The sequence below is a fragment of the Hyperoodon ampullatus genome, assembly GCF_949752795.1.
Source record: "Hyperoodon ampullatus genome assembly, chromosome: 4".
Taxonomy (NCBI): domain Eukaryota; kingdom Metazoa; phylum Chordata; class Mammalia; order Artiodactyla; family Ziphiidae; genus Hyperoodon; species Hyperoodon ampullatus.
In genome coordinates this window covers 52,412,563-52,437,293 of record NC_136917.1, presented here as the reverse complement: position 1 = coordinate 52,437,293, position 24,731 = coordinate 52,412,563, and the positions used below count along the sequence as shown (strand labels likewise).

General features: G+C 42.8%; 1 protein-coding gene across 3 annotated transcripts in view; it reads left to right on the top strand.

Annotated features, from left to right (window-relative positions):
- SH3RF2 (SH3 domain containing ring finger 2) overlaps nucleotides 1–24,731 on the top strand; it is a gene marked incomplete at its 5' end in the record, with an annotated part of 137,681 nt that overhangs the window by 56,521 nt on the left and 56,429 nt on the right. For 2 of the 3 annotated variants that reach the window (XM_079704081.1, XM_079704080.1), the window contains 3 exons: nucleotides 2,445–2,714; nucleotides 6,038–6,133; nucleotides 12,566–12,886. In XM_079704081.1, coding sequence (XP_079560207.1) covers nucleotides 2,445–2,714; nucleotides 6,038–6,133; nucleotides 12,566–12,886 — 687 coding nt within the window. The remainder of the gene's footprint in view (nucleotides 1–2,444; nucleotides 2,715–6,037; nucleotides 6,134–12,565; nucleotides 12,887–24,731) is intronic. The other variant, XM_079704082.1, reaches the window with a different exon arrangement.

Genomic DNA, 24,731 nt, shown 5'->3' with positions numbered 1-24,731 from the left:
ATAGCAAAATGGAGGAAAGAAAGAGAAAGTCAATCTCTCTCAGTAGGGACACTTCCTAAAATTTGCTTATATCCCATTGGCCAGATGTAGCTGCCAGCGAGCCTGGTAAATGTGACCAGTGTGTGCCAGGTGCTCATATACCCATAAAAATGTGATTTATATCACAGTGTAAAATTGGGAGAAGGCTTAGGGACAATTATTATTCCCTGATATGTCTAACCCTGGGAGTTTAACAGATTCAGATCATTCCCCAGAAATCCTGTGTTCTCAATCTGCTTCTACCTGCTTACTTCTCAGGTAAGGGAGAAGCTTCTCCAAAAGGTAGTTACGTGGTTGTTGACCCCACTCAGCTAGGCTTATTTTCTTCCTAAATTCCTCCCATACCTTTCACTTCTTATCCCCCAGCTTCATTCATTTTCTTTTTACTATCCAATTGTGATAGATAGTACAATTTTTTCATTGTAAAAAAGTTAGAAAACACTGCAAAGCACTTAGGGAAACTTTTTTTTTTAATATTCAAAAATCTCATCACTTAGAAATAACCACTCTTAAAATGTTAGTATATAGCCATCTAGCATTTTCCCCAGGTAAAAAATATATATGTATATTTACAAAGAGAGCTTAGTCTACATAACTGTTTTTAATCTCTTCTATTATACTTAACAGTATATTATAAGTAACTCTCAGTGTTATTAATTATAGATCAACATCATCAGTTTTAATGACTGTAGGGTTTTCCATTGTATGGATGTATCATAATTTATTCAACTGGTTCCATTTATCTACAACAGTGTGTTAAACCTCCTAGCACATACATCTTTGCTCATTTGTCCACCAGTTTCCCAAGGATGAGCTGTGTTCCTGTGGTTTTCTAACTCCCCAGGGACCAGCAGAAAACCATTGCTCTGCTGCTGTCCCATCAGCAATATGATGCCGTTCAGGTCTTGTCTCAACCCTGAAGCTGCTTGAAATTCCTTTTCAAATGAACACTGCAGACTCTGAAGGTCCTTGAAGGTTCCAGCAAGACTGTCCCCAGCAGAGGGGAATACTCCACCCAATGGCCGAGGAAAGCACAAAATACAATACAATCACAGGTGACACTGAAGGGCTTTCTATAAAACCTAAGTTACTAGAACTTTCCATTTGTCAAACTGACCTCAAACAAGACCAAAGTGAGGCCATTTCTCTGTGGAGAAACCAGTTTCAATCAGGAAAAGAAATGCATTTGACTGAAATAATTATTTAGACTGACAATTGATTTGACAAATGACAATTCTTTAGCTGATTTTTTTTAGGTGATGATTGATTTCTGACTGTTAACTCATATCGGTTGTGCTTCCTAAAGATCCAAACACACATGAGGTTTACACTTTCTAGACAGGCTGAAGACAAATTATAATGCATCATTCTCATATAGCACTTTCTATTTTCAGGGGGTTTTCACCTCAGTTTTCTTGCCGTCAACACTGAGCCCTACATTACAGGTGTTGATTCTAAGAGGTGTCATTTATTGAGCACATACTATGTACCAAGCAATACACAGAATGCATTATCAATATTTTTTAGTCCTCACAGCAACTCTAATGAGGTAGACATTCTATTATTACCCCATTTTATAAATGAATGTGGTTTAAGAAAGATGAAATAGCTTGACCACAGTCACACAAGAGCAAAGACGTGGAGCCAGAATTCAAAATCAGCATTCAGATCCCAGAAAGAGCCACAGCCTCACTCAAGTTCACATAGTTGTGGAGTCAAGTCCAAAATCCTGTTCCCTGTATAGTGATTAAGAACAGGGTCTCTGGGCTTCCCTGGTGGCGCAGTGGTTAAGAATCCGCCTGCCAATTCAGGGGACACAGGTTCAAGCCCTGGTCCGGGAAGATCCCACATGCCGCGGAGCAACTAAGCCTGTGTGCCACAACTACTGAGCCTGCGATCTAGAGCCTGCGAGCCACAACTACTGAGCCCGTGCGCCACAACTACTGAAGCCCGTGCTAAGAGCCTGTGCTCCACAACAAGAGAAGCCACTGCAATGAGAAGCTGGCTTACCACAAGGAAGAGTAGCCCCCGTTCGCTGCAACTGGAGAAAGCCCATGCACAGCAACGAAAACCCAACGCAGCCAAAAATAAGTAAATAAATAATAAATAAATAAATGTATTAAAAAAAAAAAAGAACAGGTCTCTAAAATCAGATTGTCAGAGTTCAAACCCCATATCTGCCATTTCCCAGCTGTGTCACCTTAGGCAACTTCCTAAACCACTCTGTGCCTCAGTCACCTCATCTTAGAAAGGGGAATAATAGTGTCTATCTCAAAGGTTAAACAAGATGACCCACGTACGGCACTTAGTACATAGGAAGTGCCCTGTATTTAGTTATTAATATGATCCCTTGTGTCCCTCCAGCCTCTAAGCCATACATATTTTATTGATCCGTGACACTGCAGGTGCCGCGAGCAAAGGCCTTGTGCAACTACCGAGGGCAGAATCCTGGTGACCTGAGGTTTAATAAGGGAGATGTCATCCTCCTCCGGAGACAGTTGGATGAGAACTGGTACCAGGGGGAAATCAATGGAATCAGTGGGGTCTTCCCAGCCAGCTCCGTGGAGGTCCTCAAGCAGCTTCCCCAGCCACCCCCACTCTGCCGGGCCCTCTACAACTTCGACCTGCGCAACAAGGACAAGAGTGAGAACCAGGACTGCCTGACCTTCCTCAAGGTAAGATTCTGGGCAGCTACCAAAGTCACCAGTGACCACATAAAGACTGGCAGAACCTCGAGTTGTTTGTTTAATATTTGCTGATTGTTTTAAATTATATTTTATCCATAAATGTGTGCCTATATATGTAATATGTATGTATAATTCCAACATATGGTAGTAAAGTCGCCAGAGAAATGTAATAGGAGTTTGATGGGAGTCCTCAAACCTTTTCTATTGCAACTGCAAAACTAAGTATCTGCACACTCATTCATTCATTCTACAATCACTTTTGAACACCTGTTCTTTGCAGACACTGGGGAGACAGCATGAACAAGTCACAGCACATACCCTCAGGCAGAGTAGTGAGAGAAACAGATACTTGGACAGAAGATTACAGACACAGTTTAACAGCGTGCTGTGTAGAACTACAGATCTTACCTTTTCATTGTGTATCTGCAGGGGTATTCTCACTGACCAAGTTCTGATCACCTAGTACTACTCGTTTACAACACTCTATTTTGTTTGTAAACATTGCATTCAAAACACTCCAAACAACACAATAACATAATTATATCTTTACACATAAATCACCTCTTACAAGATATATTTTCCAAACACATTAGTTACCCTAAGGTTTTTTCCCTCTCTTTTTTTTTTGGATGATTCTTCAGCATTTGCAAGTAAGGACAAGTCTACTAAAGTCTAGACTACAACCATCCCTCGGTATCTGAGGGGGATTAGTTCTAGGACACATTGATTCCTGAAGATGCAGAAGCTGTGGACGTGGAGGGTCGACTGTACTTTAAGTCATTGTATTCAGTACTTATTATTCCATAAACATTTGAATTCTCTCTTAGAAACCAAAGTTGGGGTGATTTTCATTCTTTGCTACTTATGATAAGTAGATCAAATACAAGTACAAGTGGCACTGCTACAGTAGCTCAGGAAAGGTCTTTTGTTTTGTAAAACATTTTTATTCCATCGCTACTGGAAATGAGATTTACTTAAGATTCACTCAAACTAGATAACCCCACTGTCCTCCATATTTTGAAATACTGATCTTTGTTATTGTCTTAGCACCTCAGAGTGAGTCCCCTAAGGAATGTCATTCTGTAGCTGACCTGTAAATTTTATACTTTGACTACAGCTGGAGAAGGGCAGTTCAATTCCACAAGCGTTTATTGAGTATTTACTTTGTACCAGGCATTAGACACTAAGCTCTAGGGACACAGCTGGAGGAAGACATAGGCAGGAATCAGTACCTGCTTTTTTGCCCTTTTCTGGGAATTTGCAAACTGGGACACTTACCCACCTGCATGTTCATTCATTGAATCCATCCATGTGCCAAGCTGTCCACTGGAGATAAAGTGATGAGTCATTGTCCCTGTCTTCATGGAGCCAGCAGTCTAGTGGAAGGAACAGACACATAAATGGGAAATTAGGACAGCGGACCCAGAAGAGAGGATTCAATCCCTTCTGGAAGCCTATTGAAGGCCAAGACTACACTAGGATATCTCATGGTCTTCCTAAACTCAGCATGTCCAAAAAAACTCAAGATCTTCTCTCCAGAAGCTTTTATTCCTAATATTTTCTATCTCAGTAAATTTTCCAGTTTATTCACACATGCATTTATTCATTCATGCATGCATGCATTCAAGAAATATTGATTGTTTAAAAACTGTGAATCACTATGTTGTATACCTGAAACTAATATAATATTGTACATCAACTATACCTCAATTAAAAAAATTTAATAAAGGAATGATTGGTTGACTGCTATAGGGGAGCCGCTATATAAGGTCCCAGGGACAAAAATGAACAAAACAGATTCAGGCCCTGCACACATGAAGTTTATGGTCTGATGGGGTGTACAGGCATTAAAGAAATCATAACCTATAAATATGTAATTACAGGTTGTAATAAGGACAGAGAAATATAAGAAAGGGTATAATGCAGTAATGGATTTAGATTTGGATTCATCTATATTACTAAGGGGCATAGATCAGAAGATCAGAGAGATCAGTGGATGAATATTCAGATTTAGATTGATAACAGGTACGGACATGGAAAGGTATTCCTGATGTGATAGTAAGTGAAAATTCAATGTATCCTATATGACTTCATTTGTAAGAAATACAAAATAAGCCAAATGAATGTATTTGCTAGGAGTCAGAGTAGTGGTTACCTCTTGCTATGTGACAGGAAAGAGTATGAAAGAGCCATCTTGGTGCTGGAAGTATTTTATATCTCTTACTCTGGGTTGGGGTTTTGTGGATATATTCAATTTTAAAAATTCATCAAGCTTTACATCTAAAATATTTGTACTTTATTGTACGCCTATGTACATTTTCTGAAAAGTTTTTAAAAATCAGTGTGTCTCTATGTACATATATTTTATCCTCATAGAAAAGAATCTGGGAAAAAATGTGTCAACCAAGATGTTAACAGTGGTTGTATCTATATTGTGATAGAATTCTTTCTTTGTTTTGCTTATCTGTGTTTCCAAATGTTTCTACAAATTTCCATATAACCTTTGGTAATAAGAAACATTCAAATAAAAAGCCACTTTATGTTTGCTACATTAAAAATTAAATAGGGGGACTTCCCTGGTGGCGCAGTGGTTAAGAGTCCGCCTGCCATTGCAGGGGACACGGGTCGAGCCCTGGTCCGGGAAGATCCCACCTGCCGTGGAGCATCTAAGCCCATGCACCACAACTACTGAGCCTGCGCTCTAGACCCACGAGCCACAACTACTGAAGCCCACGCACCTAGAGCCCATGCTCTGCAACAAAAGAAGCCACCGCAATGAGAAGCCCCGAGAAGCCTGCACACTGCAACAAAGAGTAGCCCCCGCTCGCAGCAACTAGAGAAAGCCCATGTGCAGCAACAAAGACCCCACGCAGCCAAATAAATAAATAAATTTATTTAAAAAAAATTTTTTGAACACAGAAAAGTGTTCAAAATCAGAATGCAATTCATTCTTCCTTTTGCTAAGCCAAAATTCTATCTCCCTACCTCTTCCATCTTGGTTTCTCCATCAGATTAATTTAAATGAAAAGCCCAGATTCTGCTGGTGATGGAAAATTAGAGACATTTCCAAGTTTTCCTATTGGATTTCTTCGATGCTCCAAATTATTTCTACTCCTCTGTTGGTCTTGGTGACCCAAATCTGCTCTTTATGGAGAAAAATTATTTTAGTGGAAGATTTTGTAAATAAATTGTGAAAGAGTTACATTGCTTGCCCCTTACACCATTTGAGACTCCAAGCTGATCTCCACTGAAGGCTTTCAGCACCTGAAAACTGACAGTAAATGCTAACCAGGAGACTTTCTCTCTTTCAGGATGATATCATCACTGTGATCAGCCGAGTGGATGAGAACTGGGCAGAAGGCAAGTTAGGAGATAAAGTCGGCATCTTCCCAATCTTGTTTGTAGAGGTACGTGACTATCAAGTCTACATCTGACTCGAGCTTACTCAGAATTATATATGTGCTACAGTGAGTAATTCCTATTTGATATGAGGCTTATTTCAGAACTAACTAAAGTCTTGAAAGAAAAGATGCTAGATGATAATACCCATTTCTGGCAAGAATGTGGGAAAATGGGCCTTTTCATTCTGCTGATAGGAGTACAAGTTGGTGCCCTCTCTCGTTTCCAGACTCAAACTCCTATCAAGGATGTTGAAAATGTACATCTCCTTTGAGTCATTAATTCCACACCTGAGAGTTCATTATAAGGAAATATTAAAACAAATGTGCAAAGATATGTGTACAAAATGTGCAAAAATGTTCATTGTAGCATTGTGCATAGTGGTGAAAAACCAGAAATAATCTAAAACTCAACAATAAGGATTTCGTTTTTTAAAATTATGGTGATGGAAAAATATATACCCATTAAAAATAATGTTAAAGGAGAATACTCAATATCATGGAGTATCTGGTATTATGGAAATATGTTTGTGATTTATTGTTAAGTAAAATAAAGTTTAATGAGTATAAAGTTTCAGATTTAGAAGATGAAGTTCTGGAGTTCTATTACAATGTGGATAAAATTAACACTACTGAACTCTATACTTAAAGATGGTTATTATAGTAAATTTTGTTATGTGTTTTTTACCACAATTTAAAAAAATTAACTGCTTGAAACTAGCTTTGTAAATACATATGTGTATATATAAATGGATAAAGGGCTAGAAGACTATGTACCAAGATATTAACAGTGGTGATCACCAGATGGTGAGATTCTAGATAATTTTCATGTTCTTCTGCTGACTTGTATTTTGTAAATCTTCAGAAATGAGCACATATTACTTCTATTGTTTTTTAAAATCTACTTTGAAAAAAAAAGAAAGAACACATGCTAGGCTATCTACCTATTTCTCCAGTATAGTAATATAACCTATAGCCCCTAACCTCTCTAGCCATCAGTCTCACCCCAGCTTGAAGCAGGTCATTACAAATTTAAAAGAGAGTTTTCATTGTTTAACTGCACTTATTGGGTGCTTACCAGGCATAAAGCATTAAAAGCGAGCAGTGCTGAGCTATAAAAGAAGTAGAAAGTATGCTCCCGGCCCTCTAGGAGGGTGGGATGAAACAGAACAGAGGCAGAGTTGGAAAGAAGGGACTAGTTCTACCATTCGTAAGAGCCGAAGTGGATTCTGAAGTGAGTGGTGTGCCCAGAACACTGCCCAGCTGTCAAAGTTCCCTCACCCTCTCATCTCAATCTGTATGGAAGGAATGAAAGATGGAAGGGAGGGGAAGAGGAATGGTCCAGAGAGGCTGGTCTTCCTACTCTCTCCACTAAATGATCGTGCTTTTTCTCTTGTTGAAGCCCCTTCCAGGTACAGCCACCCAATTCTCTCTACATGTTCAACTTCACTCATTTTATGAGGCTCAGCTAGAAATCTTCTTTTTCCATAAAATTCCAGCAACTAGTTGAATACTCAGTTGTCTCTTTCTTCTCAGAACACCTGATCGGTGTGTGGCTTGTACTTCACAGGTTAGCCCAACACAGAGCAGGTACTTCATAAAAAAAATTAGCTTCACAAGTGAATGAATGAAAAAAATATTTGGGAGGTGGTCCGACTGACCAGGAAAAAAATTCAGAGAACATACCTTTCAACGTGACCCTGTCCTAAATATATATTCAATCATTCAACTTATTTTTCATTGAGTGCCTGCCATGTCAGGTCCTGTGCTAAGTTCCAGTGATACAAGACAGACATGAGTCCCTACTTTCAAGGATTGTAGGGGCAGACATGAATAAATAATTATAAGTGTGATGAATGATGCAAAGAGTGAAGGAGAGGGAACTATTGGGGGGAGGAGAGTATGATGTTCAACTTACCTGGGTAGGGTGTCGGCAAATGCCTTGTAAGCCAAGATCTGACAAATGATGAGGAGCAAGCATGGCGGGAAGAGTGTTTTAGGGAATGGAGGTAACATGTGCAAAAGTCCTGCAGGATGAGGAAGTGTGGTGCCTCCAAAGGACCAAAGAATACTAGAGCTGGAGCTTAGAGAGTAAGAGAGAGACAAAAAAAAAAAAAAAGAAGAAGCCAGGGAAGCAAATGGGACACAGACCATAGGAGACTTTGTAAACCTTCCTGCATTAGTCAGGATGAGCTAGGTTATTCTATGGTAATAAACAACCCCTGTATCTCAGTGGCTTCACAAAGAAAAAGTTATTTTGAATCCATATTACATGTTCAGCACAGAATGGTGAGAGGCTGTGCTCACACAGTCACTGAGGAACCCAGACTGATGAGGCTGGGCCATTTTGTAGCCGCGCCATCTGGAACACATGGACTTCCTAGGTTTCATGGCGGGGAAGAGTAAAGAAGAGTGAGGTGTGTATCAGCAAAGGCCTCAGCTCTGTGACATTTGTCACTCCCACTCATAGTCCATTGGCCTGAACCAGTCACATAGTCCCACCTGGCTTGAAATCAGCTGAGAAGTACAGGGGACTACTTGGAATATTTGCTGAGCATCATCACCTCTGCCATATCATAAGAAGTTTGGACTTGACCCAGAAGTCAGAAGACACCACTGAAAAATTTAAAGTAAGGCAGTGACTCCGTCAGATTTGGGTTTCTTAAAGATTGCTCTGGATGCAGTGGGAAGAATAATTTGAGGAGGAGGGATTTAAAAAAAGGAGAAAGATCAATTAGGAGGCTACTACATGGCTCAGTTAGAAAATGATTGTAGCCTTGACTAGTAGATTGGAAACAACTGGACAGATTCCAGGACCTTTTAGGAGGTAGATCCACAGGAGCGGGGGATAGGGGTGAGGAAATGGTCAAGGATCACGCCCTATTTTCGGATTTGTGTGTCTAGGTCAGTGGTAGAGCCATTTGCTGGATCAAGCAACATATGCTGAAGAGGAACAATTACGATGTTTGGGAGATACCGTTAAGTCTCCAAGGACAGAGATGAGCTACAACTAATCCTAGTTGGATACATAGGAGGTGCTTAAATTTTTGCAGATTAGAGCTTGCATGGTCCCCTGTATTATTTCAAGAAGCTTCTTCATAGGTCTGGGGGAAAAAGGCATCACTGATTTCATTACCCATTTCTGATATCCTTTTTTTCCAAAACTTCTACATTTAATGATTATTCATTTGGATACTCTCCCCACTACTCCACCTCTAAAATTAGTGATTACAAGAACCCTCACAGTCATCATCAAACTAGGGTCCTGTTCTCCTAATTGCTAGGAGGGGAAATGATAATCAAGTGGTTGCTCTAATCTGGGAACCTGGTTTTCAAAAATTACTTGAAATCTAAATTGAGCTTTTTAAAGCAGTACTTAAAATTTGATTCCAGTCATTTCATTAAGACCAGCACTTGCTGAGAACCCTTTAAATAAGTTTTGAAATACCAGCGCCATGCAAAGCAATTGGAAGGAAGGAGAGCTTTCTTCTGAGAGTGAGGTGGGCTTTTTGGCATAAACAGGATTTTTCTTGTTAATGTATCGTTTGACTTATTGAATTGCATCTGGGTAAAAGGTGGTAAAACAAACGCGGAGCTTATGCCCGTTCTTGTCAGGACTTCTCCAGCGGGGCGTGCCTGGGTTATATGAACCTCGCTCAGCCCAGTGGACCTCAAGGATATTGCTTCAAATGAGTGGGTGCAAATTGAAGAGCCCTGCAGTCCTTCCCCGGCTGAGCTATTAATCACCCTGGCAGAGGACAGGGAAGACCTAGAGTCACACGGGGCTCTTTGTCTGTGTTGCTGACGGAAACACTCACGGTATTGCTCACCTGGGGGCAGAACAATTAGGTGAAGGCAGAAAAAAATTAACTTATTTCATCGTGGCTATGAAAGACCAGAAAGAACTTTACTCATTCAACTCAGAGAGCAGGTATTATCGTCTTACTGGGTGAACAATGGAGGGATGGGTGCTCTGGGGGAACATGAGACATGGTCCAGGCTTCCGTCAGAAGCGCCCTAAATAATTTCAGTAATTTCCCAGTTGATCTCCCTCCTTCCGGTCTGGCACTTCTGAATAGCAGCCAGAATGAGGTTTTTATGTATTTATTTTTATTTACATACAGTAAAATTTGTTCTTTTTGGTGTCTCTGCATTCTGATAAATGCATACAGTATAACCACACTACCATCAAGATATAAAATAGTTCCAACACCTGCCAAAAAATACGAGGGCAGGCTGCCTCTTGGAAGTCCGCACCTTCCCTGACTGCAACCCCTGGCACCCACTGATCTGTTTTCTGCTCCTGCAGTTTTCCTTTTCCAGAATGTCACAGAAATGGAATCATATAGAATGTAGCCTTTGGAGTCTGGCTCCCTTCACTTAGCATAATGCCTTTGAGGTTCATCCATGTTGTTGGGTGTATTGGTAGCTCGTGCCTTTTCTTTGTTGAGTCATAGTCCACGATCCGGATGTGCCGGAGTCTGTCATCCATTCGCCAGTTGAAAGACATTGTGATTGTTTCCAATTGTCTGGCAGCTATCACTAAAGCAGCTATAAACATGTACATACCAATTTTTGAGTAAGCCTGAGTTTTCATTTCTCTTGGGTAATTACCTAGGAGTGGGATTGCTGGGTCAGACGCTAAGTAGGAAACTGCCAAACCATAGCATGAGCTTCTAAATAAAAGCAAACATCAGATCACGTCACCCTTCCACCTAAATCCTGCCAAAGGCTTCCTATTACACTCAGTAAACTCAGAGCCTCCCAGTCTTATGCGATCCGGATCCTGCCTGCCTCCATGGTCTCCTCTTGACCACCTGTTCCTCACTCACTCTGGTCCATCCTTCTTTCTGGTTCTTTCACATCTTTTTCTCAGACAGGCTGAGCTTTCTCCCTCTTCGGGATCTTTCCACTAGCTTGCAATCCCTCTCCTGGCATGTTCTCATGCCTATCTTCACATGGCTGGTTCCTTCTTGGCATCTGTGTCTCAGCTTGAATGTCACCTTCTCAGCAGGTCTTCCTTGACAGCCCCCCACCAATCTAAAGTAGCCGCCTCCCACAGTCACCCTCTGACACATGAGAGCATTTATTACCACCTGGTCTTTTCTTGTTTGGTTGTTTACATGCTGGCTCTGCCATGTACGTCACCCCTTCAGCTCTCTTGTCTTTAAAGTGGGCATAATAATACCCCTTCCCCTACTCGATGGTTTCTTTTCACAATATTACAAGCTTCTGGTGGCAGGAACTATATCTTTTTTAAAATTTTCTATCTCAACTATATTAATCATCTTAATCATCCTCACATGGTTATTAAAAAGTTCTTAAATGAAGAAAAAGTTCTTAAAGGAGCAAACTCCCTTTTACCTCTATAGGTGAACCTCTAAATTAGAATGAGACACATGCTTTTAGAGGGCAACTGGTGACAATCATCATGATGGAAATTTAAGTAACTGTCCTGGAAAGTTTATTCACACAATCCCTTTTGTCAGCATATTTCCGATTTCTGAAGGACACGAACTCACAGGGCCCTTGGTGGGCAGGATACTCAAAATACAATACAGTCAGTGGTGGTGCTAGAGCTGGCTGGAGCTAGATGGCAAGGGCTGGGTGTTAGGTTTTCAGGAATCTTGCTAGCCAGTTGTTAAACCATTGGTAGATCTTTACACCACAGTGATTGGTAAACTCTACAGACCGGGCTGAGGGGGGTCATTTGTTTGTTTGTTTTGTTTGTTTTTCTGATGTACCAGCACACCACTGACGATAAGAGGTATAGAACAAGAGAGGATGGTGATGAGGTAAAAGTATTTAAAGGAAGTAGTAAAAGGTGGTCTTAGCCTTAGGTGATCCAGGGTCCTGAATGGATTTACATTCTGGTTAAACACTTATCGTATGAACTTGAGCAACTTCATCCACTCATTATTGCACAAACACTCACTGAGCACCCACTCGGGGATACAGCAGAGGACACGTGTATAAGGTCTCTGCCCTCAGGTAGCTAACAGTCCAGCGGAGGAAAGGAAGATAAATGATTACCGTGTGGAGTGGGAAAGCATGGGGGCTGCAGGAACACCGAGAAGGGCAAACAGCCAAGTCAAGGGTGGAGGGAGGGATTCAGGGGTGGCTAGAGGAAGAGGGAAGGGTCCCCCAGGTAAAGGAGGCTGGGATGATGCTGAGAGAGGTGGGAAAATCAGAGCAGAGTATCATGGCTTGTTTTAAATTCTTCAGACCTCAATAAGAGTCGTACCTACATTGCAGGAGAGTTGTGAGAATTGATTGATAAAGTAAAGGAATTGGGATATATTGATAACAGATGGAAGCTGACCAAGGAATGACAACTTAGGCGGTGGCATCTGAGCCGACTTCAGACTAGCCTGGGTAAGACACAGCCGCTCACACGAGATCAGGATGACTAAATTCTCATCAGACCTTTTGTCTTTTCAGCCAAACCTCACTGCAAGATACCTCCTAGAGAAGAACAAAGGCCGTCAGTCATCCCACACAAAAGGCATGTCCCTGGTGTCATCCTCCAGAAGCAAGGCGACCAATGCACCCACACTCCGAAGGGGCCCGGGGTCCAGGAGGAAGGGGCCCGGGCAGTTCTCCATCATGACAGCCTTGAACACCCTCAACAGGATGGTGCACTCTCCCTCGGGGCGCCATATGGTGGAGATCAGCACCCCAGTGCTCATCAGCTCCAGCAACCCCTCTGTGATCACCCAGCACATGGAGAAAGCGGATGCTCCTCCCAGCCCTGTGGGGCAGGTAGGGAACAAACCCCTGGGATAAGGGTACCTTGGAGTTGGGCAAGTGACCCACACCGTGTCACAAGCAATATTGGACCTTTAGTACCTGCTAAGCCCCTATAATGCATTAATAACAACTAATGTCATTATGTGTCAGAGCTGTCTATACATGATCTCATTTCATTCTTGAAACAGCCTGTGAGCTAGGTGTTATTATTATTGTTGTTGTTACCCCCATTTTACAGATGAGAAAACTGAGGTTTAGAGGAGGGGGGTTTGCTTTCCCTTGCTAAGAGCCATGGCATAGTTCCTGTCCCTTAGAGAACTTCCCTCCAAGGAGGTAATGACATCTGTTTTCTGGGATGACAGTTTAACATTCACTGTTCCATCCTCCAGTAATGTATCAGGCATCATGTGGAAGGGAAGAAAAAGAAAGAAAAAGACTATGGGTTATTGGGTGTTTTCAGGACTAGCTATATACTTTGCAAGGCTCAGTGAAAGATGAAAATGCAGGTCAAAAATGATTAAGAATTTCAAGATGGCAACAGCAGAGTATCAGACCGAGTGAAGGGCCCTTCTGAGCACAGACCCCTGTGTGACTACACATGTCACACATCCTTGAAGCCAGCCCTGGTGGTTTTCATATGGAGCATTTAATGAGATAATGTATGTAAAGTGCTTAGCACAATGCCTGGCACATACTGAGTACCCAATAAGCATTAGCTCTTAATACTATTGTTATTAATACAACTACTGTTATTATTAAGCCTGGCCACTGAGTTGCCAACTGAAGGAAGATAAGCCAAGGGGCAGTCCTGGCAATCCTGAAGCAGAACTACTTCTAACAGCATGAGGCTATTTAGGTTGAAGGATGCTTTAAAAGATGAAGGACCAGAGGTACAAGGCAAAGTAATTAAGAATTGCATGTCAGGTATTCTGCTATAAACACTCTTTGGAACCATGCAGGTGACAACTTGAAAAGACAAACCTCAACTTGCACTGATGTAATTTTTATTAAGCTGTAAATCTTGTTTTTAAACATGAATCTCTACCTTGGGATTAAATGACTTAATTGGACTCTAATCCCTTTTTAACAAGACAAGGAGGAGGAGAAAGTCAAGGGTTCCTCAAAGACCTGTGTGCTGGTCTAAAAGGAAAACAATCACCTGCTACAGCACTTCAGACCTTATACCACTGTCTGCATCTCTAGGAGGCTGGCTGTTGATGTCATTCTGCCCGCCACTTGCACTACATACACACTCACACACAATTATGCTCTCCCCTCCCTATACACTCTCCTTGCATTAAAAAACTGTGAAATTCCCTTCCCTTCCTACACACACACACTCCAAACACTTTTTTACAAGTACATACACACTTTGTGCCCCAAGTTCTACACCCCGTACACACACATACACACACATACATGCTCCAACATGGGAGCCTAGTGACTCACAGTTAAGTGAAAGACTAGCAGAATTTTTCTGAAACCATTCTTTCTAAATATATAGACATAGGTATACGAAGTACAGCCCACACTCAGTAGATCTAGGCTAGCTCACTCAGCTATAAGTTGGCTTCCCAAAGGATTTAACCAAGAGTCACTTTCCCTGTGCCTTTTTCATTCTTATCCCTGGTCATTTACCTCATCAACAGAGAGGCTGGACCGAAGCAGAGAATCCTAGTAGGATTCAAAACAAGTAGTATTCCTTCCTAATGTTCACAAATGGTGAGAATTCCAAAGTGTGGCATTGGCATGTCCTATCCCCAGGGAACCACTGCACAGTACTGATAGCCTTTTCTCAATTCACATGGTGGTGGATTATAAGTATTTCTACATGTTTGCCCAGATGTTGTCAAAAGCACACTCTTAAAATGCCCCACTTATGAGCTACATCTAAAGATGAGTGGAAAGTTGAGCAAATGACAAGATCTCCTGCTTCCTTTTTCTCTAACATCCTTGAGAGCTGTGGTTGGGTCTAGCTTATCAAACTCCCCCTCCTTCCCCATCCCAGCACCTTTCATAGTACATAGTCCCTAGTAGGTGCTCAGTAAATCAAGAAATCAAGACATTTGGCTTAAACATCTGGGCAGATGGTGGTGACGTATACATAGACAGGGAAGACTGGAGGAGGAATTGTTTCCTATAGAAAGATCACAGGTAAGTGTAATTCTTTCAACCAGTAGACATCTGTTGAGTGCTTACAATGTACTAATTACCAGACTGAGTCCTGGGGATCCTACTACCAAAACATCAAGAACAGCAATAATAATCTCAAACATTTATTGAAAGTAAAAGAATTGATAGGTAGAAAAGGAAGGAAGGAAGGGAGGGAGGAAGGCAGGGAGGAAGGAATTCTGTCCTTGTTGCCAGTGTCCTGAGTCCTACGCTCCATCCTAAAATATGGTAAGAGCCTTTGTAGGTGAGGTACTCTCACCACTTTACAGTGCCGTAATTAAGACCCCCAAAGAAAAATGGTTTGGCCAAAGTTCCTATAATTAGTGAACAGTGAGAGTCTGTTTTGACCGTAGAATTATGTGATTCTGGCCCATAAGCTCCTGTCACTATGCTTCGCCATTAACAGAGACGTCATCAGGCAACACCGTTACATCAATGTAGTTTATCTTGAATGTCTGTAGCCTCCCTTTTCTTGCACATCTTCACTTGACTCCAAGGCCTTCCAGCATTCTCTTCCCTGCCCACCCCTCAGTAAAGAATTTACCCCAAGTCTTCTGCACCTCAAGAAGGTTTTCATTTACTATCACTTTGTTCCTTTATGAACTACCGTGTCCAAGCATTGTGCATGGTACTGAAGGCACCAGGAGTAAGCTTTTGCCCCCAAGGAACTCACAGTCTAGCAGGGATACAGAAAATAAATGACTGACTATAGTGGAGTTAGAGCTTCCTAAAATGAGATGAGCACCCTGATGGCACCCACACTGACTTAGGTGGTGAAGATACTTGGAATTTTACAACACAGAACTGTCGACAGAGAAAGTTACTTCCTTTCCAACTTTCCCCAAGCCTCTTGGTGATATCAGAAAGTCTTAGTTTGGTGCTAGTCTGTCTTTAACATCCTCTATCAGGTTTTGCTAATCTCCTTCTGTCAGGAAGAGAGAACGAGGCATCAGGCTCAGAGCTTTGGGCAAGCAATTGCCCATCTCTGAATTTCATAACACTGTATGTTTTTATCATGTTGTCGGATGGTTATCCTCCATATCTTACAAGTGATACCAGTTCTTGTTCACAGAAGTCTATGAAAAATTTTTAATACTTTATTAAAATGTTAAAGCTTTTTTTTAAAAGAACAGTGAGTTAATAAAGGTACAAGTGGTATGTGGATATGGCAAAAACCATGAAGATGGGACGCAATGCAGTTTAGAAAGCACCAATCCAGAGTAAATACATGCATAATTAGAACGTGTAGGAAGTGCTACGGAAGCAGAGGAGAGGGCATTTGTTAGCTTCAGTCCTGTTCCCTGAGAGAGGGATATTTGAATATTTGAACACTGGTCCTTCTGTGACTGACGTGTAAAAAGTCCAGGAAAATTTTTTAGGGAAGAGCCTCTTTAAAGAATGTTAAGTCCCCACCAACTAAACGGAGGGGGCTTGGAGGAGCAAGGAGTAGGTTTTCTGAAAACACCTCTAAAGAAACAATGAAGAGGTGGATTATCCTTCACCTCTTAAACACCAAAGGGTAGCAGTTCCTATCTTCTCACAGAGAGGAGCTGAAGCAAGGAATTCTGTTTTCCTGTTGTCATTGTGTCCTCCCACCCTTGGGAAACCACCTGACACATCTGGCTGGAACGTCAGGAAGTGACCTTAAAGGTGAACTTTGGATTAAACACAATTGTGCTTGAAAATAATTCAGGATTGGACCTGAAGACTCTGAGTAGGTTCCATGGGAAATGGCACTGGAGGAGGTTAAGAAGGGGGATTGGAACCAATGTAGTTGGCCTTTGGGCGAGTCCTGGAGATTATCTCTAGGTCTGCACTGAGGACGGCGATGCCTTCGAAGGAGAAGGAAAGTCAACTGCATGGGACACGAGTTAGAAAGAAGTCTGTCAGTAATGCCTCTTAAGGGAAGCCACAGTGCCAGGCCCACCCTGGAGATTCCAGAACTGACTTCTTCAGGATGTGGAGTCGGTTTGTCCCCTCTCACAGCACCATGAGGTGCTCTTGTTTTCTGTAACTCTAGCCTTCCTAAGACATTCTGCTCCCCCAGTCTACGCACCCTCCCTGCCCAGGGAACTCAGCCTCTTCCTCCCTTCCCCCTCTGGCTACTGCCAATCCCTCCAGCCCCCTCCTTCAACTCGTCCCTTCCCCTGTATCACAGGCCCAGGTGAGTGCAACTGCAATGCAGCTATATAGAAAGGCTTTTGTCATTCCAGAGTTCTCTCTTTCCCTCACCTTCTACATCCAGTTCATCAGCAAGCTCAGCTTGCCACCTAATTTGCAATTGTTTCTATTCATTCCATCCCACTGCCTTAGTTTTGGTCCCCGTCACTGCTTCAGCCTCTTCCTGGCCTCCCAGGACCTTGCTCAATCTCAACCCCTCATCCTGCCGACCCGCTCACCCCTACTCATTCTCCCAATCATAGCCTCCATACTCTTGAAAACCCAAATCCATTTGTCTGCTTCTCCTCCCCAGACCACCAATGGTTCCCTACAGTCTTCAGAAGCGGCAATACCTGCCATTAACTAAGTGCCCACTAAAAGTCAGAAACTATCAATATGAGATGATTTACAGACATTATGACTATTCTCACAACCCTTCAGAGTAGGTGTTCATTTGCCCATTTTACCAAACAGAAAAGGTTTGGGACAGAAAAATTAGATAACTTGCCCAAAGTCTGAAAGCTAGAAACAGACCCAGGATTTGAGGCCAGACCTGTGCCTTCTCTCCTAAATGAGTGAAGGCATTCTAAACCCTCCCTGATCTGATGGTAGCCTTCCAGCCTCCCCCCATGTCCCCCCCCCACAGGCACACACAAGTTGCAGTGACCTACTCAACATTTGTAAGCATAGTGAATACTAGACCGCCTCTTGGCTTTTTGTCCGTGTACCCGGCATAGTGCCTGCATTACTCTGGGCAATGAACAAATGTTTGTGGAATAAATAAATGCTGTTCCTCCTGGAATTTATTTTTGGTTCATTTGCCTGTCACAGTCACATCCATACCCCAAGCCCTGTACGCATACCATTTCTTCAAGGAAACTTCTGCCACCCCTCTTCTGCAGAATTAATATCTTTCCCCTGTGTTCACATCACATTGTTTACACTTGTGTTCTTAGTACTATAAGCATCCCATATGTATCTTATCACCAGGCTTACTAGATTGAAAACTCGTTAGGGGCAGGGGTGGTGTTTTATTCATTTATGTTGCTGTTGACTTTCCAAAGCCCCAATAAAGTTTTCTAATAACATATTTTGCCTCAAGAATCAAAAACAAAGACAGAGGCCTCTGATTTACTTAAATAACTACCAATCCCTTTCCCCTTTTCTGATTACCCAGAAAATAAAAGAAGTAAGATAGAGAGAGGAAAGACAGGTCACTGAAATCATTCCTTATGATGTGATTCCCTCCCCCAGGCCTCCTTCATCCCATCCCAGGATGATAATGGCAAGTCCAAGCATCTTTCCTGGGCTCCTGGGAAGATGAGCTGTCATGTGCCTTAGGGAATCCTGAGGTCTGTAAAGCTGACTCTCCTTTCGATCCAATATTCAAAATATTCTGAAGAAAGTAATTTCTAGGAGTTTCAACTATAAGTCCAGATCTCCTGTGTCCCTTTGTCTCCATCTTTTGTAGAAATCTCCCAACCCAACTTTACAGTACTCAGGATGGCCATGAGAGATGGTTTTTACTGAATAGTAAGATAATTTTTTTTCCTTTGGACACAGTGTCAGTGCTAATGTATGTTTAAGATTCTTAGCTAATCCTCCTTCTAAGGTAATTTACAGACATAAACTTCCCCTATGCTAATATTCTTATTTTGATTATCTTCCAATATAAATTTCTATCTTTACAATTTTCACACAACAAACCCCTGCTCACAAGTGAAGCTGTCAGAGCTCTCTTGAACTGGCCGGATTGGCCCCAAAGAGTTGTGAGTGAAAAGTGGGGAGGCTCCACTAAATGAACACCTGTCCCCTCAAACTGTTCTGTTCCATGTCATCATTATCTGCCCCAAAGTACCTTCTATGGGACCTAACAGGTGCTTGAAATATGTTTATTAAATTTTCAAGAACGTACCCCTTGGGTGGAGACAGCCCCTTAGACTGTTCTCATACATTATCAGTTAATGCCTTAGCAGGAGTTCCCTGGCAGACATCTGAAAGCAAAAAAAAAGACACAGGGTAGAACCAGAGGGCCTCTGCTGCCCTCTGCTCTGCCAGATCCCCTGGGTAAAGAGCTGTCAGGAGCCACCTAGAGAAGCAGTGTTATGTCCAGGGGAAACCACTCCAGCCTTAGGCCCAGACACCTCTCCCCCGTCTCAGCAGTGAGACTTCTGACAAGTCCATAGCCACTCTAAGCTTCAGTTTCCATCTTTTTCATCACTGTACAGATGTTTAATTGTCTTCTGGCTTATTCTGTTTCTGGTGATAAACTGTTCTACTGTTAAAAAAAAAAAAAAAAAAGGCAGGAATAACCCCTACCTCACAAGGCTGTCGGGAATATCAAAGATGTAAAGTGGGTATAAAGTGCTTGGCTCCCATTTTTATTAGTTTTGTTATTATTAAAAATGTTAGCAGTCAAAATTTCTTAGTAGTCAGTTGCTAGATTTCTCTTCAACCACTCTCCTCCAGGTTTTTTGAACTTTTTTGTAACAGAAGATTTCAAACACATATAAAAGTTAAGAGAAGAACACAGTGAACCCTCCTGTACGTATCACCCAGTCTCAGCAATTATCCACTCACAGGCCTACCTTATTTCAGTTATACCCCCGCTCATGAACCTGCTCCTAATTGAGTTATTTTAAAGCGAAGCTCAGACATAATATCATTTCATCCATACACATCTCAGTATCTCTTTAAAAATTTCAGGGAGTATTTTCTTCCAAGAGTTTAACGTAAGAGTGATCCCATTATCACACATTAGAAAATGGAAAATAATTTCTTAAAAACATTAAATGTTCAGTGTTCAAATGTCCATATTTGCCTTATAAGTTTTTTACAAGATGTTTTGTTTAAATGGCATCTAAACGAGGTAAACACCTTGCATTGGGTTGATATGTCTATTAGATTTCTTTTATTCTACAGGTCCTCTTGCTTTTGCTTTCTCTGTCTCTCTGTCTCTGACTCTCTCTCTCTCTCTCTCTCTGTCTCTCTGTCTCTCGTCCTTTGCCATGGACATGTAAAAAAAAAGCCAAGTCATTTCTCCTGTTGAATTTTCCACATTCTGCACATTCTGGGTTGTACTGGTTGAGCCTATGCAATGTTAACACATTCCTCTCTACCATTCATGAGGAACCATTCATGACCATTTATTCGGGGCTGCAAAATGGTGACATTCCAAATCTGTCATCCCTCCTGAACTTTTTAAAAAATATTTATTTAATTGGTTGGTTGTATCAGGTCTTAGTTGTGGCAGGCTGGCTCCTTTAGTTGCAGCTTGCGGGTTCCTTAGTTGTGGCATGCGAACTCTTAGTTGCTGCATGCATGTGGGATCTAGTTCTCTAGCCCGGGATCGAACCCAGGCCCCCTGCACTGGGGGCATGGAGTTTTAACCACTGTGCCACCAGGGAAGTCCCCCTCCTGAATTTTTTTAAGCTGCAATGCTTCTGTAAGATTGACTACTACCTTCTAAGAGCTGATGATGTGTAAGATCCTATACTGTGAGTTTTAACTAAATTATTTCACAATGATCTCCAAACTTTCATATCATAGGCCCTCAGCATATACTGGGGAATCCAAAGTTCATGTCTTAACCACTATATATTTATTCTCTCCCCACTCACCCCGTGTTTCTCCCTCTCTCTTCCTTGTTTGTTCCTGGGCGTTTCCCTAGTTCAAAGACAGGACTCATTTCTCACCACCTTCTCTCCTGGCATGTTTGCCATCACTGAACTGCTACTCCTTTTTCCACTGGCCGCTGCCAGCTGGGCTAATCTCCCCTGCCTGCCTGTGCCAGTCTCCTTGTTTACATCCTTATCACTGCCCTCAGGCCGGCCTCCTCATCCTGGCCCCTTCAGCCGTGTGTTCTCCCTTCTGCCCCTCCTGAGGACTGGTTCCCACAGCTGGGCTAAGACCAGGAGGAAAAGACCAGGTTTCTTCAGCCTGGAGAAGAAAGGGCTTCAGTGTTGCTGTGGGAATAGGAGTTGACTTTATTTTTCCAAACGTGTGTTTATAGACTGGTTTTGTGTTCCTGTGTCTGGAAGAGGAAAGGAACATAAATCAGCACATGAAGGATTTCATGAGGAACAGGGAGAAATCTCTCCCATCATATAGATTGTTAGAAACTAAGTACTGAAAATGCGGAAGGAGCCTATGGATGCTGCTGTTGGATTTTGGGGTGGTTTTTATTTTTCCCTGTAGAGGAAGGCAGCTTAATATAAATAGAAGGGCTCTGAGTCAGGCTAAGCTTCATGCCACGGCTTTGCTACCTAATAACTAAGTGACAGTGAACTAACTACCTTACCCCATTGAGCCTCAGCATCCTCATCTGCAAAATGGGTAGGTCCTTCCATGCGAGGTCTTTTCAGGGATTAGCTATAACTCAGTAAGCTGCTGCCATTGCTCTTACCTGCTTGCCTCCAAGCAGAGTGTTTAGAATATATCATCATTGGTGTGATTGAGGAGAACCCCTGGCTTAAACCAGGCATTGAGCCAGACATCTTCCAAGATCCAGGTGACCCTTCCAATCTGAATTCCCTAAGGTATATTTTTCACAGCTCCTGGCCAACATGGGGGTGATCTTGTCTCATTTTATATGTGAGAAAATTGGCAGGAAAAGGTAATTCCATAACAGAGTCAACGTCTTCCTCCAAAATCAAATAAACTAAATGTGGTTTAAGACCAAACTAAGAGTCCTTTTACTGCATCAGTTAATGCCTCATCCGTGAGCCATGTGGTCCCAGGCTGCAAGAGTGATCATTAGTACAAGACAGGTGCCATCACCACCTGATGTGCCATGATGTCACCAATTAGGCCTAAGAGTCTGATCTGAGTGCTCCCTTCCATCAGCTGCATGACCGGGAGGAGGCATTTTGCCTCTCTAGGTCCCAGTTTTCTCATTTTCTAGGTGGAGTAATAAAACAGACCTGGCAGAGTATTATGTTGCTCAGTTAGCGAATAGCACACTCTGAAGGCAAATGACACCAGGAAGAACAGCTCCTATTATTTAGTTAATGATGGTCCTGGTTGTGATTCCTCTGGTCTTTTCTCAAGCACACTTTCACACAAGAGTTCTCTTTCCTTTCTGGCTACTGCAAAGCTTTCTCAGCCCCAGTAGGTGTCAGGTAGAGTTCTCCTCTAGGAGCTTTTTAACAAAGAGCTTCTTGGCACTTTAGGGAGAAACAGTATAGTAAGAAGATAAAAATAAGGGCTTTGGGGTCAGCCAGCTCTCACCCTGCCTCTTACTGTGCAATATAACATTGGGCAAGTTAATCTCTCTGGACCTCTGTTCTTCCATCTGTAAAATGGAAGTGATGTGGTGATTTTTTTTTTAAACCTCTTAAGATTGCTGTGAGGATAAAATGAGGTGATGCATGTACATGAGATAATGGCCAGGGTTTGGCAGTGGTAAATGGCCCAGTAAATGTTCACTGTATGATTAATGTTGGGTCAGCTCAGGAAGCTATGACCTGCCCCCATGCCCATGCCCCAGGGCTGGCCTGTGCAAACAGGCCTTGCTAAGAATGCCGTCCACCAGCAGCACGCTTCAGAAGGATGCTCCATCGGAGCATGCCTGGGGTGCAGAGGCTTCCAAAAGTCCCCGTGCTTCCTTGTTAAGCAGTGGCAATTCTGGAAGTAGGGAAGGAGTATGGCTTTGGGCTTGTATCTTGCGGCCCCTTGGGGCAACTGTATTTGCTCAGCTCAGACCCTCAGCTGTAATCCCAAGGGGAACCCGCAGGAGGGAAGCCACGAAAAAAGACTTTGGACAAAGGAGGAGACCAGGGTGGAGACTGAGGCAGGGCCGTGTTTCCACCATCTTTTTTTGGCACCTTTCAGCTTTTTCTGTAAGCCACATCCTCATCTGGTCTAGTTGCCCAAGCCCCTCATGGCCCACCAGTGAAGCAGCCAACAAAGAGTTGTCAGGTGCCCCCAGTGCTCCAGGCACAGGCAATACAGTGGACCAGGGAGACCTGGTCCCTAAGTTCGTGGAATCTCCAGACCAGCAGGGAAAACAAATACTAAACAAAGTATTATAAATACCTGATACAAGATTGTAAGTGTGCAAAGTTCTGTAAGGTTGAAGGATGGGGAATGAAGAGAGTCTGAGGGTAGTCAGGGAAGCCTACCTGCAGGAAGTGACCTTCAGGTAGAGAGAGACCTGAAGGATAAAGGAAGTCAGCCTGGGGAAAGAAGGAGGTGAAGCGAGACCCTCTCCTCAGCCCCAGCAGCCCAGTTCACTTTATACTGAAGTTAACGCCAGAAAACGGCAGTGCTCCTGGAGCACCATCAGGCCTGCAGTGCACAGATCCCCGCCCTGCCCAAGCTCCCTGAGGTACTCTGGGGAAAAACCTTTCTTATTTCTGGTGACCAAATCAAGTTCGGTAATTAACCCAGCTTGCTTCTTTGATTCAGCATTTCTCCAACAAGAAGTTAAACTTTACATCATCATTCTGCCCAGTTAATCCTGGCAGGTGAGCCACTCAGGAGCCCCAGCCCTGCCAGGGTTGAAAAAGGGAGCGGCCTGGCCTGCACCGCAGACATTTTAACACAGACTCTTTAGCCCTGGGAGCCAGGAGCAAGGGTAATTGATACCCAAGGCCACTGGGGTGCTTAACACACACACACACACACACACACACACACTCACAGAATTCAGCATGAAAGAAAAATAGGAGAGGAAAAATAAAATAGAAGGGCAAGAGAAAGAGAAAAGAGGTGTACAGGGCAACAGTCAGGGACAGGGAAGGTAGTATAGAGAAGGGAGACATGGACATTCCTTAATGGCACAGGGACCTTGTCCATGTGGCTCACATTTGCAAGGACTCAGTAATAGCACCTTTCACACAGACCTGTTAGGAAAGTGAATGAGATATTCACATAGAGAAGGATTTGTCAACCTCAGCACTGCTGACATTTGGGGCCAGATAACTTTTTGTTGTGGATACTGTCCTATGCACAGTAGGGTGTTTAGCAGCATCCCTGGCCTCTACCTACTAGGTGCCAGGAGCATCCACCACCTGGTTGTGGCAACAAAACATATCTTCAGACCTTGTCAAATGTCCCCCAGGGTCAAAATTAGCCCCAACTGGGGACCACTTATGTGCGGGAGATAGCACAGGGCCTGGCGTACAATACATGTAGAATAAACGGCAGCTGACATAAGGTCTGTGCAAGGCAAATGACCTTTCTGAATATCAGACCCTTCTTCCCAAACACATGCCAAGAATATAGGGGCTTTGGAGAAAAACTGGAACTTTCCGTAGGTGGGACGGGTAGACTTGCCAGTGCCATCACTGGAAATGTGCAAACAGACTCATGTGCACAGGGATGGAGAGGCTGAAGGGACCTATATATTCACTGGATTGTTGGAACAGGTCCACTTTCCACTCTGCTCAGCTCAGAGGGAAAGGAGCTAATTTTGTGGCGTGGGTAGCAGGTGCCAGGCCCAGTGCCAGGGTCTTACATACAGACCAGCCTCTGTGAGTACTGTGAATAGATGTTATTATTTCCATGTTAGATGGAGGAACTG